At 45.6% G+C, this 18,564-nt stretch overlaps 1 protein-coding gene across 1 annotated transcript in view; it reads left to right on the top strand.

Annotated features, from left to right (window-relative positions):
- KLHDC1 (kelch domain containing 1) overlaps positions 1-18,564 on the top strand; it is a 300,634-nt gene that overhangs the window by 203,740 nt on the left and 78,330 nt on the right. Inside the window, exon 11 of the mRNA XM_029597434.1 lies at positions 1,947-2,019. Within this exon, the coding sequence (XP_029453294.1) occupies positions 1,947-2,019 (73 nt within the window). The remainder of the gene's footprint in view (positions 1-1,946; positions 2,020-18,564) is intronic.

The raw sequence follows: 18,564 nt of genomic DNA, 5'->3' as shown, positions 1-18,564 counted from the left end.
GAACTTCACCCGGCAGAAGTGATCCTTGTAGCTCCAGAGGGACCAAGTAATCAATGGTTTGTGGATCTAGTCAATCTAACAGTGGCAGGGCCCCTGCGGTTTCAGGATCTCCTGGACCTTCTGCACCAAGGACCCGTCTGTTTAGAACAGGCGGATCATTTTTGTCTAGCGCCATGGCTTTTGAGAGGCAGCGTTTGAAGCACAAAGGTTATTCGGACGCAGTTGTGGCTACACTCTTGAGATCCCGTAAAACGTCCACGTCCCTGGCTTATGTCCAGGTGTAGAGAGTTTTTGAATCTTGGTGTGTGGATCGCAAGGTGGTTCCTACCCTGGCGTCGGTGTCTGATATTTTGTGTTTCCCTACAAGCCAGCCTGTCCATAGGTTTGTCGTGTAGTTCCCTTAGACTGCAGGTAGCAGTTCTTGGATGTTTACCTGGTAAAATACGGGGGGGTAGCGTTAGCTGCACATCCGATGTGGCTCGGTCAGGCATCCTTGTTCTTCCTGGAGCCTAAATTTAGTTCTCACAGCTTTATGTGCTGCGCCCTTTGAGCCTCTAAAAGGGCGACTTTGAAAGATCTAACGTTAAAAGTGATTTTTCTAGTAGCTATCACATCTGCTTGAAGGGTGTCAGAGCTTCAGACCTTATCTTGCAGAGAACCTTTCTTGAGAATTTCTGATACTGGAGTCTCCTTACGAACGGTTCCTTTCTTTCTTCTGAAGGTCGTAGCCGCCTTTCATTTGAATCAATCGGTGGAATTCCCGGTTTTTCCAGAAATGGTCCGGTTGGACCCCTTTTCTAGGGTCTTAAAGAAGCTGGATGTTCGCAGGGCTTTGCTGCGTTATCTGGAAGTTACAAACAGTTTCTGTATGTCAGACCATCTTTTTGTGCTGTGGAGTGGTCCAAAAAGGGGTAATATGGCATCTAAGACTACTGTAGCCCGATGGCTGAAGGAGGCTATAAGTTCAGCGTATTTACTGTGTGGCAGACCCCTACCGATTGGTCTTCGGGCTCATTCTACCCGTTTGCAGGCAGCATCTTGGGCGTTTCGCCGCAAGAGATTTGCAGAGCGGCTACTTGGAAGTCTTTACACACCTTCACGAGGCATTATAGGCTGGATGTCCAGGTCCCAGGTTCGGGGGGATTTGGAGAAGGTGTGCTCCGAGCAGGCCTCTCCAGGTCCCATTCCAACCAAGAAAGTTCTGGTACATCCCAGGAGTCTGGACTGATCCGGGTACGTACAGGGAAAGGAAAATTGGTTCTTACCTGCTAATTTTCGTTCCTGTAGTACCATGGATCAGTCCAGAGTTCTGCCAGCTTGATGCATAGAGGTAACAGAGAGTCCATTAGTTTTAGCAGTTGTTTATGTTGGTTCTGCAGAACAGATTTTTTCACAGGATTCACCAGGTTCTGTTTCACTTGGGATTAGTGAGCCAGTTCAAGAAAGGCATTAATTGTATATAGTTATTTTGGTTTTGAACCATTCTGCTTTGATACTGAGTAATACTGAAGGACTGTAGGTGTTACCTGGGGGTATAGGACAGTGTCCGCCAAAACGTCTCTGTCTCCATCTGCTGGAGGGGAAGCAAAACCCAGGAGTGTGGACTGATCCATGGTACTACAGGAATGAAAATTATCAGGTAAGAACCAATTTTCCTTTTTTATTTACTGGCTATGTAATAGACTGAGGGGGCAACTGCGCAAGAATGTCCATGCATGCTCAGAGCAAGTTTTTTAAATCTTCAAAGCTTAGAAGAAAGAATATGGCGTATTGGTGCTTTCAGTAGTGTCACCCACATGAGTGGCTGCTTTGTCCTGTCCATGGAGAACACTCATTGCAGGTAAGCAGTTCTGCTTTCAGGTCAGTAGGAGTGAATGGTGGGGTTCTGAGGGTATCGCAGGAAAGAAAACTCATCTGAATCACTAATATTGTTTGCATTCTCACAGGTGATGGCTGGATTCATAGTGTCACAACAAATGAATGGAAACAATTCCTACATCTTCCCAAGGATAGGCCCAGGTACAAATAAGTCAGTACCCAATAAAAAACAAAACAGTATAAGCCTTTAACAAAATCTACACTATACCATCTAATAGGATAATTAATTTGCAGTTACTCATCTTATAAAATAGATTATTCTTATATGTCAAACTGTTTAATTAAAGAAGCAACAATATGCTGGTTGTTGGGGGGATTTGTAAATTAAGATTAATGTTTTCAGCATGTAAATTCAAGATATTTCCCACAGCAAAAACAAATCTGCTAACAAAAGAGCAGCAAATGTAATAAATCTTAATACATTTATACTAATTTATAAGATCTGAGAAATGCTAACAACATTGAAAAAGTGTATTCATGGAGCACCCAAAATTTTCAAAGGTGTTCTTTAAATCAGGTGCATATTTCCAAAATGTATGTGAGCATCAGTGAGATTTTGTGTGTGTGTGCGACAGCAGGGCAAGGGTTCTGAGTGGTTCTCTGCAAGAGAGAATCTCTGTATGTTTGTGTGATAGAAGAAGGCAGTTTGTGTGTGCTGAAATTGAAGCTTTGTGTGTGTGTTTGTGTGAGAGAGAAAGAGAAATAATTTGTTTGCATGTATTGATGTCATTTTATATGGATGTGAAACAGGAAATGTACCTGTGTGGTGCATATGTTGGTGTATATATCAGAAAGGGATGAATTTGTGTTTGTAGAAGGAGGCAATGTGTGTTTGAGAAATAGAGTATTGTATGTGTGAATGATTGCGTATGTCCTTTTTCAATTCATATGCATAAATTCTGCAGCATAAGAAAAATACGCACTTATGCAGACTTGGATGTGGGTACAGATATCATCCTGCTGCATCTGATATTGTCAACATACAATCCTATTTTTCTGATGCCATGCAGCTTACATACTTACAGGTGAATTTTCAAAGCCATTACGCATGTAAATGTAACTTACTATTGTAGCAATTTTCAAAAGCCATTTACCCACGTTAAGTGCACTTAACATGGGTAAAACCTATTGACAATTCATGGCATATATTATAGCAATTTTCAAAAGCCCACTTACATGGGGTAAAGTGCATTTACATATGTAAAACCAAGTTTTAAGCATGTAAATGCTTTTGAAAATCTGGCCCTTAATAAAAGTTACATGTGTAATTCAAAAGAGGACATAGATGGAAACTGCCATTGAAATAACACTTAAATAGTAGAAGATTTGCATTTGGCATTACTGGCAATCACAAGTAATATGATTCCATGAAACACAGTATAATGAAATAGTTTATTTTAAATGGCGTTAAGAGAGAAGTAGATACTGCACCTTTCCAGCATGTACATTGAAGTTTAAATGTAATGCAGTGCTTTGTGATCTTTTCCTGCAGAGAAATAGTTAATCAGGCTGGTTTTAATACAGAGATGCAGAGAGGTCAACATCTTTAACGTAGGACGCCCTTCAGTTACAGAATAAGTGATTGCTTTGATCCTTGCAATTCTTATCTTTTATATATTTTATCTCTATTCCATAAAATGTTGAGGCTGTGTAATCAGAGTAATATATGTTAGAAGCTCTATGCTTAAAATCATTTTTTTAACAAGTGAATTTCTGTAAATATAAATTTGAGTTTTCTAAGTATTATATGATATCATAATCAATGTCTTGATCATAAGATTTCTTCCATTTCACTCATTACTTTTAAATGGTTGAGTTATAAATTAGGGTCCTGTTCTCAGAAATGTTTTACTTGAGCTTTGTCTACTTTTAAAATATTAAGAAAAATTTCCCAATTCTATCCTTTTTTTCTGCCACTACAAAATGATACCAGCAGCTTCTCTTTACTGCCTGAACTTTTATGCTTTGTTTTGCTTTTTTTATTGTTTGACTTTATAAAAGATTTAGTGACTGTAACACATCAGCTTTGGAGTGCCATAACTAGGGCCTCTATTCTGCGAAATTTAGAGGCATACCAAAAATTACACACAGTTGGAAATCTCCACAGGACAGAGCTGACTACCCCTTAAGCCATTCTAAATATCATTTTAGCAGAATGACAAATAAGAAAGGGAAGAATTGCAGAGCAATTCATATAAGCACTTTTTTTTCTACAACAGAACTATGAGTTAATATCGGTGAACTATGAGCTCGGCATCGGTGGATTCAGACGGTGAAGGATCAAGGACAATGCCGTTCCTGTGGGAAGGAGAGCTTATCCTCCCAACGTCTCGAGGAATTAGCCTCCATGGGCGGGAGCCCTGGATGATGTTGCCTTCCTTCCTACTTGCCAGACTTGACAATGCAATCTCCCTTGGAGAGAGGGCGAGCGGAGCCTAGGCTAGCAGCTTGCTGCCGCACTTCAGAGCCTTGCCCTTGAACAGTTGCCTGTGCACAGCTGTGACCAGTTCATCCGACGCATCGATGTCAGGACAGCATTGGGGACAGGGCCCATTTTCGGGTACCACTGCCCCCTGGACGCCGTCGAGGTGTGTGACCACCCACGATGCCACGGTAGCCTTCGGTGCCGTCAGCATCAGTGGAACTGGACTCTCGCTGCACCGGTTTGGGCGAGGCCTTGGTGCTGTGATATGGCACACTCGATGCCACGGTGCCTTTGATGCATTTGATGTCACCATGCCATCGATGCACTTGATGACTCGGTGCCCTTGATGCACTCAATGCCACTGGACCTTTGATGCACTCAATGGGACAGTGCCTTCAGTGCACTCAATCCTTTGGCCAGGTGCACTTGCTTCAATGCCCTTGGCGCATTTGCCTAGGTGCACGCGATTCCTCAGTGCCCTTGGTGCATTCGATGTCTCTATGTTCTTGATGCACTCGATGCCACGGTGCCCTTGATGCACTCAATGCCTCGGTGCCTTTGAGGCACTCGAGGTCACAGTGCCTTCGGGGCACTCGACTCCTCGGCCCGGTGTCCTCAGGCACTTGCCGCGGTCAGTGCACTCAATGCTTCGGTGCCCTTGCTGCACTCAGTGTTGTGGTGACCATGGTACCATCGATGCTACTTTGATCTCATTGCCCATGGGGCTATCGATGACATTGACATCCTTGATCCATCAAGGTGTGTGAGGTCGAAGTGGTGGCAAGCTCTCGATGCTGTCGACCCACTAGGTCGTCGAGGTGTGCAGCCTCAGTGCCAGCATGACCTCAGTGCCATCGCAATGTGGTGCTGCTCCAATACCATTGATGCCCTCGAGGCCATCAAAGTGTGGGGCCACCAGAGAGGCCTTCGGACCACCGATGCCTCTCATTACCACCTTGACTACGTCGAGCCCCACCAACCAGGCGCTGTATTTGTCATTGAGCACCCTTGTCGCCACTGTGGCTGTTGACAGCCGGGACTCTCTGAAGCCCCCTCATGGCCCTGCAGCCCTCAGGGGGCAGGGGTTCTTGGCCTCTTATGGATCAAGCACAGGGGTCGCTGCCTACTCGAGGTGCGCTGGTGCATCTGTACGCAGTGGCCCAGTGCCCTCAGGGCTCCGGAGTAGTGTTCACTACAGAGCATCAGGAAGCGCAGAACTGCCCCTTCAGCCAAAGATCCCAGTGTTGGGGGCCCGCCAAGTTGCGCACACCATCAATATTAATGTGCGCTAGCAAGACTCTCATCAGCCATAATGCTTGTGAGGCCATCGAGCTTGCAGCATCGACACCACCGGACAAATCAATGAGCCGAGGGAAATTGCTGTCGGCACTAGCGATCGTTGGTTCCTTTTGATATCGATGACCTATCGGGTGGCTGTAGGGTCTCTCCCTGCAGACGCCCATGGTTTCTTTGGTCCATATCTTTGGGCGCCGGAGCCCCCGGACAATCGAAGTCTGTGGGCGCCGGTGGTGCCAGGAATGACACTATTTACCGGCAAACTGCTTATGGATCACAGGATATGTCCGCAGTCCTCCATAAGCACCTGTGCTTACCTGGGATTTCACTGCAGTTATTCCCTATGGGTCTCGCAGGTGAGCTGTGTCCACCGCAGTTTCGATGGCCCACCTCCAGGAGCGCTCTCCAGCACTGAAGGGGGCAACACCATAGACCGCCACCCTCCACCATGCCTTACCCAGAGCGCCAGTGGTGCTGGGGACACCATTGCCACACTGTCCTCTGCACACCACTAGAGTTATTGTGGTGCTGATGAGCAACTTGCGCGATTGGGACAGATTAGGCTTCTGTTCCAAGGGCCTTGGTTGCTGCCAGACAGCATTCTCCCTAGCTCTTCAGTACTCAGCCACACTAGAATTCTGCCATCTTTTGGCATGGTCTCAGCCTCCACATTAGCCCATACTGCATAGTGCTGAGGAGCATTGGCGGGGGAGGGGTCATTACACACTCTGTGCTTGGTCATGGAGCAGTGTGTAACCACCGGCTCAGGCACATGGTTCTCGGTCGTCGCTGGGGCGTGGGATTTTTCCCACAAGCTCAGCACTCAGGATCATGGGTGTGCCACCATCCATGGATGGGTTACCAAGGCACACCAGGGCGCTTTAACAGTGGAGGGCATCCAATTGCCCTCTTTCACCGTTGTGTTCTGCAGCCACAGGACTGACCTTGGACTGCACTCCTGCTCAGATTCTGAGGTGAGTGGACATTGCGAGAGTGGTTCCAGCGTTTTCTCCTTTTTCAGCAGAGGCATATGTCTTCACCCTCTACCATGTTCTTGTGGAACAGTCCCTGGTAAATGTTTTTTCTCTGATCCGGAGCTCAAGCCTCTGAATCGGCATGTCTCCTTAGAGGACAGGGCCGGGGAGCGGCATCTGTGATCGTTGGACCGTCCTCAGTTGGGTCCCCTCCGAGAATTGCAGTGGTGATCTCCCCTATCCGAGGCAGGCTACCTGTGGTGGATTGGTCGCGCAGACACATCAGCGATTGGTCGTTGTGCCTCAGCTCTTCTTTGGGGGGTTGTTAGGCCCCGATCCTTCTGCTTCCTTCTCCCCTCTGGAAGGGGAGACTCGACTGGGTTCCAGGGCAATCTTCTCGGTTCCCCTCTCAACACCTGACTATGCACCCCTTCAAGGGGTGTCCCTCATTTTCCATTCCCGGACAAGGGATGGCACTGCTCTGACTGGCACCAGCCCCAAGAATAGTCAAGAATAGCACTCTCCCTTGGGCGCTCTAAGACGCAGCAGGTCTATCCATGAGGGAGCTTGTCCAGTGTTGCTCCCTGGTGACCCTCCAGGTTTACCCATGTTTGGGAGTCACTTTGGAATCTGCTAGACTCAGTGAGCATCCTCCTTAAGGATTGCTATCGTCTGTCATTCTTGCCTGTGGAACTCTGCTCTGTGAGGAGAGTTTCAGTCCATCAGCTGGGTGATTGTGTCTTTCACCCTATTGCCATGTCCATGGTTGAGGGAGATGGGGACCGAGTACCCTGCAACAGAAGCACTGCCCTTTGCTCACAGTAGCATGCAAGCTGTTTTTCTCCTTTTTCAGGATCACCCCATCTGCGGACAGAGGAGTCCTGGGTCATGCAACGTTGTTCATTGCTGGGCCACGTGCTCCCTTAGGAGGGGAAGTTTCTCCCCTGGGGTAATCGCTCTCAGTTTCCGCTGAATCAAAAAGACTGAGTACTCCATCTCAGTGGGTTACTCCCTGCTGGTTTCGGCAGTGAGTTGTTCTCTTGGGGTTGATAGACAACCGGGCGACTTGTGCTTGCCATGGCAGTCCTCTGATCTGCCTCCTTGTGTTCGTCATTCCTTCTGACTTCCGATTGGATTGTCAAGGGGAGGGGAGGTAAAGCTAAGACACCTGTGGTATATCACTGTATACCTGCAGGGAAGGATACACCAAGTTTTTCCATTTATTTTCGCCATTCTCTGGCTAATACTGCCTTAGTTTTTTCTCATTCTCTGGGTTGCCCAAAGGGCCTTCCTGCTCCTCTTGTGATCCTGTGATAGGCTTTGGGCTCTCGTAACCCAGTTTGGTTTTCGGTTGTTTGTTTGTTTTTTCACACCAAAGGAAACTGTGCGGTTTTCATCCTAGAGTCTCTCTTGTTTACATCTCTGGGTCCTTCCTGTATCCAGGAGGATCTAGATCCAATGTTTTTTGTCAGAAATCCTGCTTGTACTGTCTTCTGTGATGCACAGTTGCTTCGGTTTACACTTGCATCACTCCACTGCTTCAGGCATCCCTGCTATGCATGGGGATTTGTGTCTCAGTCTTTTTCTTGGCTTTCTTTGTAGACCCCAACTCTTGTCCAGCCTGGTGGGTCGACTGCCTCACAGGCAAAGGACGGAGGTAGTGCTCCAGCACTGTGTGGTTTACCACTTTGTCCTGCTCGGACAGCCTGTAGCTTGGTATTCACCCGTGTTTGAGGACTACCATCCTGCTTGTCCTAGGAGAAAGTAGAGTTGCTTACCTGTAACAGATGTTCTCCTAGGACAGCAGGATGTTAGTCCTCACGAAACCCTCCTGCCTCCCCTGGGAGTTGGTTTCTCCATGTATTAACTATATCATGGACTGAGGGACTCTGCCTAGGGGGCAGGGTGATGACTACAGCTGCACATGCTCAGTAGTGCATGGTAAAAGCTCTAGAATCTTTGAGATCAAAGTTCCGTGCCGGGCTCCATTCAATGATGTCACCCATGTGTGAGGACTAACATCCTGCTGTCCTAGAAGAACACCTGTTACAAGTAAGCAACTCTGCTTTCCCCTTCCCCCACTCTTCAGTCTCAGTGTGGCACCCTTCCAACCCTACACGTTTCCAAATCTCAGTGAGGGGCCCTGCCCCCACTAGGGTCAGCTCTGCCCTGGGACATATTCCTGGACCGGTATGTTTTATGACCACTTTTATGAATAAGATGTTCTTGGTCTTAATATACTGAAATTCCAATTTTATGAATTAATTTGAGGAGGAAATCTGTTGATGTTAGGTGAGTTGAGAAACTGTTGATATAAAAATTGATAAAAATTGTTTTATTTTTGTTTTTTTTGTTGAAATGTTTTGGTTTTGTTTATTCTTTAGTCGTTTTTTTAAAATTTTGGACTAGATTCATATGTTTTTTGGGAAAATGTTATTTTGGTTCTCTGTCCACAAGCAGAGTTGAATTAGCCATGACACTTAAGGGTGACATCATCCGATGGCATCAAAATGACCCTTCTCTCCTAGGTCATATAATTTTTTCTCTACTGGGCATATGTGGGAGTTCCGCATGGGCACTGCCTCATGAACCTGTCAAGTTTTTTTTCATCTGAGCTGCTGCACGAATATGTACCCTTTCCCTCTGTTTTAGTTTTTCTAATTCAAAACTATTCTTCTAATTTTGACTTCTCAGTACATTGTTGGTGTTATCTACTTGCTCAAAATAAAAAAAAATCATGACTGGCTTTAAGAAGGCTGTTCTTAGTAGTTTGAAGGATTGCATATGTGGCAGAAAAATATCGATCATCAACAACCACAACATCAGATATCAGTGTCTGGATCCTGACCATGACACATCTACATTTTACCATTGTGGCCGGATGTTGCTGCATATTAAAAACTCCAAAGCCTGGAAGATGGAGTTACGCAGGTCAGTGAAGAACCGCAATTGATCTTCCTCCCACAGTGGAGCCTTCTCGAGCTCCTCTAGTGCTGAGTTGTGCAGAAGCTTTTCAAGCAGGAAACCAGTGCAGGCCTTTGAGCCTTCCACCTCAGTGGGGTCAAGCAAACCATGGAAGTGTCAGACTGAAGAGTCCTTGAAACCTACGCTGGCCCCATGGGGGCTCGGCAGCACACAAAAAGAAAAAACATCATGTGTTGGAGCTGAAGGCGCAGTCAGTGCCATTGAAAAAGAGGTTGAAGTCTGTCCCAATGCACTTGGCTCCATCAATCTCCATTGCCATCAGTGCACCAGAGCTCAACATCAACACACCAGCCCTCAGCATCTTCGATTTCTGGACTTCGGTATTGTTGAAACAGCGGGGCTTGGAGTCCTCGCCATTGATGCAACAGTCCTCAATATAGCCGACGCAGCTGTTCATCAAGTTGACGCATTGCTCACTGGCTCCATCAAAACACTCAAAGAGAGCAGGAGGCCATGAAGGAGATGTGTTCCACTTACCTTCCCCCATATATCTCTGTCATAGCTTCTGGTGGAAGGATTATTCCTGGAGAAATCAGATCCCATTTGTTTTGTGGTGCCACTGGTTTTCATGCAATCATTGTTCCTGTTGCTGCAGAAATGGGTTACCTTCTGGCGTTCAGGAGAGATTTCTTAGCAAGATTAACCTACACTGGGGGGAGAGCCTGGACACCGGCCCGCTGAGAGTTGGAGTTCCCCTTTGGAAGCACCGCTCTCCTGACTGAATCACTGAGGCTGGGGAATACTTAACCGTGGGAGATGCCGTGAGAAGCCTGGACACTGGCCTGTTGAGAATGGTAGTTCCCCTTTGGGAGCACCACCCCCCTGACTGAATCACTGAAGCTGGGAGGACTTAACTGCGCACCCCTTTGTTTATTTTTTTCATCTGACTTCTCATTGGATTTTTGCTACATCTCAGTGGTTAAAAAGAGGAAAGCTGTCCTGAAGCCGTTACTCTCCATGTCTCAGGTAACTCTCTCTCATCTTACTCAATTGACATTGGATGCCTTTTACTTTTCAAGCCCAGCAGCTGCCTTGGAGGAAATTGGAGCAGTTTGCTTCATTCAGCAAGAGGCATCGGTCTCCTTGAGCCCTCAACGTCCTACTCCTAGTGATATTGTGTCAGCACCTGGGGATCAGGATTTCATGCCCTTGAAAGACTTGTCTCCTTTCCCAGAGGGTAGGCCCTGGGAAGTGAGTTGTGTGGTGACTTCTACCCCAATGAAAATTATACCATCTAAGCCTTAGATACACTGTGGACTGCAATTACCAACATAGTCAATGCACCTGAGCAACTGCAACTCCCGTTGTCATCCTGTTAGCAACGAGTGAGTTAAGGGATCCAGAAGGGATGCAGGGGGGAAGCTGTCCTACTGCCACCTGCCTTTTTCTAACTGCTTCGGTTGTGTCTTCAGCCCACAGGTAAATGGATCAGGGATAGACATGGGGGAGGAAAGGAAAGAGTGAATGACTGAGGATAGCCCTGGGGGGTGGGGGAGAGAGGGAAGACGTAAACAGATCATTGACCTGTGGATAAGGCGACCCTATTTTTCAAGATGAATTTTGAGACTTACATTTCTTGACTTATACACGAGTATATATGGTAAGAATGCTGGGGATTGTCACCTGCCAATGCATGGTATTGCTGTACCAGGGAAGCCAGACGTAGCAGTGCTCAATGCAGCCCTAATTCTGAAGGAGTGTGTCCAGAACTGCTCTGCCTTCATCCCTGCTGCTATAGCGCATGATGGAGGATGGCACTAAATTGATATTTGCTCAGAAGGAGTAAATTATTGTGAATCAGGAATTGCAGTCCCTCAGATGTCCTAATGGAGGAGTAGGCACAGCATTCGCCACAAGGCATGTGGGGAGCCCCCGCACTGTGGCCAATGTAATCGCTGTACCACGCCCCCCTGGTTTGTTTTCGATTTCCTGATTCTTAGCATTAACTGTTCATTAGAAAGTGAGACATCCGCAGCCCAAAGGCTAGAAATGTCACACTCACAGGCTTGATGTGGCCACTAACTCACTCATTCTGAGTGCACTGAAGAATGCGATGTAAAACATGGCATGGAACAGGGCAAGTTCGAAAGAGCTTGACACTACTGCAGGAAAACATGCCACAACTGCAGAAGGTAATCATGCAGTATTGGTCTACGATCTTTGGGAATTGCTGGTTTGGATCTGGCTCAGCCTGCCAGGACTCTATTAACTCTACAACCTCCAAATGTCAAGGAAACCCCTTGATATGTGGTTTGTGTGCGGTTGCTATCAGGGGACCAGCCACTCTGTAGCTGGCCTGTTAAGATAGCTCCCGTGTTTTATTCTTTAATTTTCTTAATGAACAATTTTCTTTTTGAATTTTGAATTTTGCAATTTTTCTTAAAACATGTGTGCTTCTGTTCTCCCGATGTGCGGTACGACCCACCATTCGCTTATCGTTATCTTTTATGAAGTATTTAATTTATCTTTTAATTGCTCCCGCTGTTCATGGGTCCGATTCCGCTTGCCCGACAATGGCCATGTTTCGGCAGCGATCTGCCTGCTTCAGGAGCCGCGGGAAAAGCTCTGTTATGTCCGTAAAATGGATCCTCCATCAAAAAAGCACGTAAAATCTTCTAAAATATTTTAAAAGACTATTAGGTCTAATCTTCAATATATATAACAACCTATACCCCACTTCCCAAGCTTATAGTACTTACTATTTTCGCATGTCAACTCCTTAAAGTGAGCGGCGCCTTCATGTTTGAATCTGGCGTCTCTCTCTATTCCACCATTTATATAGCTCTTATTAGCCACTTACTGGACCAGTCGCACTGTCTCCCTCGAGTCCTGGGTGCTAGCACCCTAGGGTGCCCTGCAGTCACGTTGGTTAGTGACGTCACCTATTATTTCTTCTTTCTCTTATTTCTCCCTAATGTAAACTGCATTTGAACCCCTCTAAATGTTTATTTCTTAACTATGTGCTTGTAAAGTATTTCTGAACACTAAAGTTGCTAAATTTAATGAATTTAATGTATTTACAGCTCGATCGTTCTTATCGGGGAAAATGTTCTTTTCGGTGGACCTGATGGGGACCTGCCTTTACATGAATCGCGCCTCTCTCTTGTGCGCGGCGGACGTGATGGTGAACTAATGTGCGGTAAAATGAGGATACCTGAAGGGAGAACTTGGTATTGACAAATTACAGGATTAACTAGAACAGGCACGATGTTGCAGCAACATCAGAACGGGTATCATAACCTAATGGAGGAACCAATCAATTAAGGTATTAGTCTAGCAGCTGCAATGATCACACATGAGCAAAAATGTAAAAAGCAAAAAGAAACAAAGTAAAGAGGAAACTAAGAAGAAATTGCGAATAAGTGAGTTTCTAAGTGGTTTACACGGTAGCAATAACCAGACCAGGTGATAGAAGACGACAAAAGACTTAGGGGCGGATTTTCAGAGCCCTGCTCGCGTAAATCCGCCCAAAACCGGGCGGATTTACGCGAGCAGGGCCCTGCGTGCCGGGAAGCCTATTTTACATAGGCCTCCCGGCGCGCGCAGAGCCCCGGGACTCGCGTAAGTCCCGGGGTTCTCGGAGGGGGGCGTGTCGGGGGCGGGCCCGGTCGTCGCGGCGTTTCGGGGGCGTGTCGGCAGCGTTTTGGGGGCGGGTACGGGGGCGTGGCTACGGTCCGGGGGCGTGGCCGCGCCCTCCGTACCCGCCCCCAGGTCGCGGCCCGGCGCGCAGGAGTCCCGCTCGCGCGCGGGGATTTACGCCTCCCGGAGGGAGGCGTAAATCCCCCGACAAAGGTGGGATGGGGGTTTAGACAGGGCCGGGCGGGTGGGTTAGGTAGGGGAAGGGAGGGGAAGGTGAGGGGAGGGCAAAGGAAAGTTCCCTTCTAGGCCGCTCCGATTTCGGAGCGGCCTAGGAGGGAACGGGGGTAGGCTGCGCGGCTCGGCGCGCGCAGGCTATACGAAATCGATAGCCTTGCGCGCGCCGATCCAGGATTTTAGCCGATACGCGCGACTACGCGCGTATCTACTAAAATCCAGCGTACTTTTGTTTGCGCCTGGAGCGCAAACAAAAGTAGGCTATTCGCGCTCGTCTGAAAATCTACCCCTTAATCAATTTGTTAAAAAAAGCAGTGGCAGATTAGTTCACCATCACATCCGCCGCGCACAAGAGAGATGTGCGATTCATGTAAAGGCAAGTCCCCATCAGGTCCGCCGAAAAGAACATTTTCCCCGATAAGAACGATCGAGCTATAAATACATTAAATTCATTAAATTTAGCAACTTTAGTGTTCAGAAATACTTTACAAGCACATAGATAAGAAATAAACATTTAGAGGGGTTCAAATGCAGTTTACATTAGGGAGAAATAAAAGAAAGAAGAAATGATGGGTGACGTCACTAACCAACGTGACTGCAGGGCACCCTAGGGTGCTAGCACCCAGGACTTGAGGGAGACATTGCGATTGGTCCAGTAAGTGGCTAATAAGAGCTATATAAATGGTGGAATAGAGAGAGACGCCGGATTCAAACATTTATTTATTTATTTATTTATTTATTTATTTCACATTTTTCTATACCGAGCTTCATGGTTGAATACCATATCAGATCGGTTTACATCGAACGAGGGATAGAAACTTGTAACAAAAAACGGAACAATAAGTTATAATCAGAAAGAGAGCAAGAAAGTTACATTGAACAAGGACTATAAACTTGGAGGCTTTACAGCTTGGAAGTAAATAGAGTAAAAAAGGCCCGAGTAGGGCCATAACTTAAAATCAAAAGTCATAAGATAGTTTAATTGCGGAGGTATTGGATAAGAGGCATCTCACAAAGAAGGCATGGTTCCATGGCTCGTGAGTAGGATGGTAGATTATTGTGTGTCTGAAGGATCCAAGAAGGCTAGTCGGAACAGCCAAGTCTTAAGTTTTTTTTTAAAAGTTAGTAGGCATGATTCCAACCTGAGTTCTGCAGGAAGGCTATTCCAAATGTTTGGACCTGCTAGAGAAAAGGCTCGGACCCTGGTCGAAACTAGGCGAATGGTTTTGGTTGGAGGGGGTTGTAACTCTCCTTTGTGGATTTCTCTAATCGGTCTGTTGGATGTATGGAGTTTGAGGGGAAATTCAAGGTCAAGATGAAAATAGTTATGGATGGACTTGTGTATCAGGGTGAGAGATTTGTGAAGGACTCTGTAGTAGACTGGTAACCAGTGAAGGTTTCGGAGAATTGGTGTAATATGATCTCTTCGGTTGGTACTGGTTAAAATTCTGGCAGCAGCATTCTGTATCATTTGAAGAGGTTTGGTGGTTGAGCTGGGTAGGCCAGTGAGAAGAGCGCTGCAATAATCTATTTTTGAAAATATTAGGGATTGCAGAACAGTTCTAAAGTCGTGGAGATATAGGAGAGGTTTGAGTCTTCTCAACACCTGTAGTCTGTGGAAACAATCTTTGGTAGTCGAATTGATCATAGTCTTTAGATTAAGGCGGTTGTCTAGAATTACTCCCAGATCTCTTACTTGAGTATGGGTGAGTTGGAGACTGTGATGGGTTTGTGGAGGATGGATGTCTGGGTTGGAAGAGATAAATAGTAATTCAGTCTTAGCGGAGTTGAGGACCAAATTTAGATTATTGAGGAGATTGTTTATAGATTGAAGGCAAGTTTTCCAAAGTGAGAGAGCTTTAGTAATGGATTCTGTAATGGGGAGCAGAATCTGAACATCGTCAGCATAGATGTAATGGATGAGATTGAGACTTGTTAACAGATGACAAAGGGGGAGGAGGTAAATATTGAAAAGGGTGGGAGAAAGGGAGGATCCTTGAGGCACGCCAAGAGAAGAATTTGTCGATGGTGATTCTTTGTTGTTGATCCTGACCCTGAAGCTTCTGTTATCAAGGAAGGACTTGAACCAGCTGAAGACTGAGCCAGTTATGCCAATATCAGATAAACGATCCAGGAGGATGGTGTGGTTGACCGTGTCGAAGGCTGCTGAAATGTCTAGAAGGATTAGAAGAAATGAGTGTCCTTTGTCCATTCCCATAATAATATGGTCTGTTAGTGAGATGAGCAGGGTTTCTGTATTGCGTGATTTGCGGAAACCATATTGGGAAGGGGAAAGAATATTGTGTTCTTCTAAGTAATCTGATAGCTGGGTATTGACTACTTTTTCTGTAATTTTGGCTAGGAATGGAAGATTAGAGATTGGACGGAAATTAGCAAGAATGCTAGGGTCTAAATTGTGTTTTTTCAAGAGGGGTTTAAGGGAAGCATTTTTTAGGCTATCTGGGTACAGACCTTGAGTTAGGCAGCAATTTATGATGTTAGTCAGAGGTTTTGAGATTGTGTCTGGGATGAGTAGCAATAATTTGGAGGGTATGTTATCTGTTGGGTGGCTGGATGGTTTCTGCCTTTTTAAAATGGTTTCGATTTCTTTAGTGGAAGTTAATTCAAAGTTGTCGAATTTAGTATCCTTGAGTATGTGGTTGGAGGAGCTTGAATCAGGAGGGTTGGTCTTAGTTGGAAGAAGTGCTATAGTGTTTGAAATTTTCTGCTGAAAGAACAGGGCTAACTCATTTGCCTTGGATTGAGCATGATCATCTGGTATTGATGGAGGAATTGGCTTTGTGATTTGTGATACATATGAAAATAAAGCCTTTGCATCATATTGTAGGTCATGGATTTTATTAGCGTAGTATTGTTTTTTTGATTGTAGGATGGATGATCTGTAAAAATGTAAAGTTCCTTTGTATGATGAAAGAGTAGACGGTGAAGGGACTTTGCGCCATCTGTTTTCTTTGTGGCGTAGATCTTGTTTTATCCGTTTGAGTTCGCTGGTGAACCAAGGTTGGTTACCTTTTTTTGCTGGGTTGATTAATTTCGAGGTTGATGGGCAAAGATTGTTTGCTACCCTTTCCGTGATCTTATGCCAGGATAGCACAGCTGAATTGGGGTTAGATGTGTCTAGGTTTGTGAGTTCCTTGGTGAGCTGCTCGCTGAGAATTTCTGAAGCACAAGATTTCCTGAAGTAAATGGTGGAGAGGTGTTGATCAGTGGAAGATTGTATCTTGGTGGATAGGGTTGTAGTTATCAGGAAATGGTCTGACCAGGGAATGGGGGTACATGTAGGATCAATAGAGCAGAGGAAATTAGCATTAATGAAAATAAGATCCAATGTGTGTCCTGCTCTGTGAGTTGGATTGTTGATAATCTGGGTGAATCCCATAGCGTTAAGGGCGGTGAGGAATGCTTCACAATTGGATGAGTGTGGAGAGGCATCAAAGTGTAAGTGATCACTTACAAAGTGTAAGGCATCAAACATGAAGGCGCCGCTCACATTAAGGAGTTGACATGCGAAAATAGTAAGTACTATAAGCTTGAGAAGTGGGGTAAGACATCCGCCTTGAGATCTGCTTCGCTTCCTTCAAAAAGAAAATTAAAACCTGGCTCTTTAGCCAAGCTTTTCCAGAACTTTGATTATTTTTTACCTCCAGCTATCAAGATTTTCTCACCATCGCAATCCCTTCTGCAGATCACATTTATCTTAGACAATTACGCCTTATTTTATGATTTGGTTTCTCAAAGAGACTATACAATTTTCTCAATGTTATTTTTCGAACCTGTTTTCCATGTTTTCCAAGTTCTATAACCTTGTTATATGTACCGCCTCTTGGCGTAATTTTTATGTTTCAATGTAAACCGATGTGATCTGTATTTTAATACAGGAACACCGGTATATAAAAATCTAAAAAATAAAAAATAAAATAAATAAATATATATATAGAAGATTAGACCTAATAGTCTTTTTAAATATTTTAGAAGAATTTACGTGCTTTTTTGACGGAGGATCCGTTTTACGGACATAACAGAGCTTTTCCCGTGGCCCCTGAAGCAGGCAGATCGCTGCCGAAAATGGCCATCATCGGGCAAGCGGAATCGGACCCATGAACAGTGGTAGCAATCCAGCAATTAAAAGATAAGTTAAATACTTCATAAAAGATAATGATAAGTGAATGGTGGGTCGTACCGCACACTGGGAGAACAGAAGCACACATGTTTTATGAAAAATTGAAAATTCAAAAAGAAAATTGTTCATTAAGAAAATTAAAGAATAAAACACGGGAGCTATCTTAACAGGCCAGCTACAGAGTGGCTGGTCCCCTGATAGCAACCGCACACAAACCACATATCAAGGGGTTTCCTTGACATTTGGAGGTTGTAGAATTGTTGCACTAAGGAAATGAGGTTGCTTGGTGAATAGGACTCTATTAACAGCAAAGTCCTTGACAGGGTTAGGCCAGCCCTGCACTTTGGCAAATAATGTAAAGCCAGCTATATTTTATTGCACTGTGTTCCTGAACGTTCCATCCCTTCAAGCCTGAACCACATATTCCACTATCTGATGGGGTGATATGGGGCCTCAGGGTTGGTCCGAGGCATCCAAACAGAGCAGGACAGTATTATAACCCCTCACAAAGGCTTGTCAGGTGGAGGGTGCGCCAGACTGGTGCAGCAAATTGAGTGCATCCTTGCTCTAATGATTCAACAGTGTTTTGGCACAGGTGTTCCGTATGTGATGCCAGCCTCTGGAACTCTTCCCATTTGCAACGAGAAAGACAACCTGCAAGCTCATTGCACAGACCAGGAATGTGCCGCGCGCATGCTGCAACATTTAACTGTAGTTTCCTAAAGACCATCACCCTCAATAGTTCAGAAACAGGGGTGCACTTGGCAGATTGTCAATTAATGATTTGAACTACCACAGGTTGTTACACCAGAATACCATACTTTGTTTAGCTAAACAGTCACTCCAGATGTACAGTGCCACAACTGTTGGGAAAAGCTCCAAGAAGCTGATAGTCAATGTGAACCCAAGTGGGTCCAACCTCTCGGCCAAGCTTCCATGCTCCATGAGCCCGGGCAGTAAAGACCAAACCTCAAACCCCCAGAGGCATTGGAGAATAATTGCAGGTCGAAACTAGATATGGGAGGGGGCAACCAAACCACCGTTAAAGTCGC

This window comes from Rhinatrema bivittatum, chromosome 4, assembly GCF_901001135.1.
Source record: "Rhinatrema bivittatum chromosome 4, aRhiBiv1.1, whole genome shotgun sequence".
In the NCBI taxonomy this organism is placed as follows: domain Eukaryota; kingdom Metazoa; phylum Chordata; class Amphibia; order Gymnophiona; family Rhinatrematidae; genus Rhinatrema; species Rhinatrema bivittatum.
The sequence above is the reverse complement of the archived record's forward strand: the minus strand, read 5'-3'. Positions and strand labels throughout refer to the sequence as shown.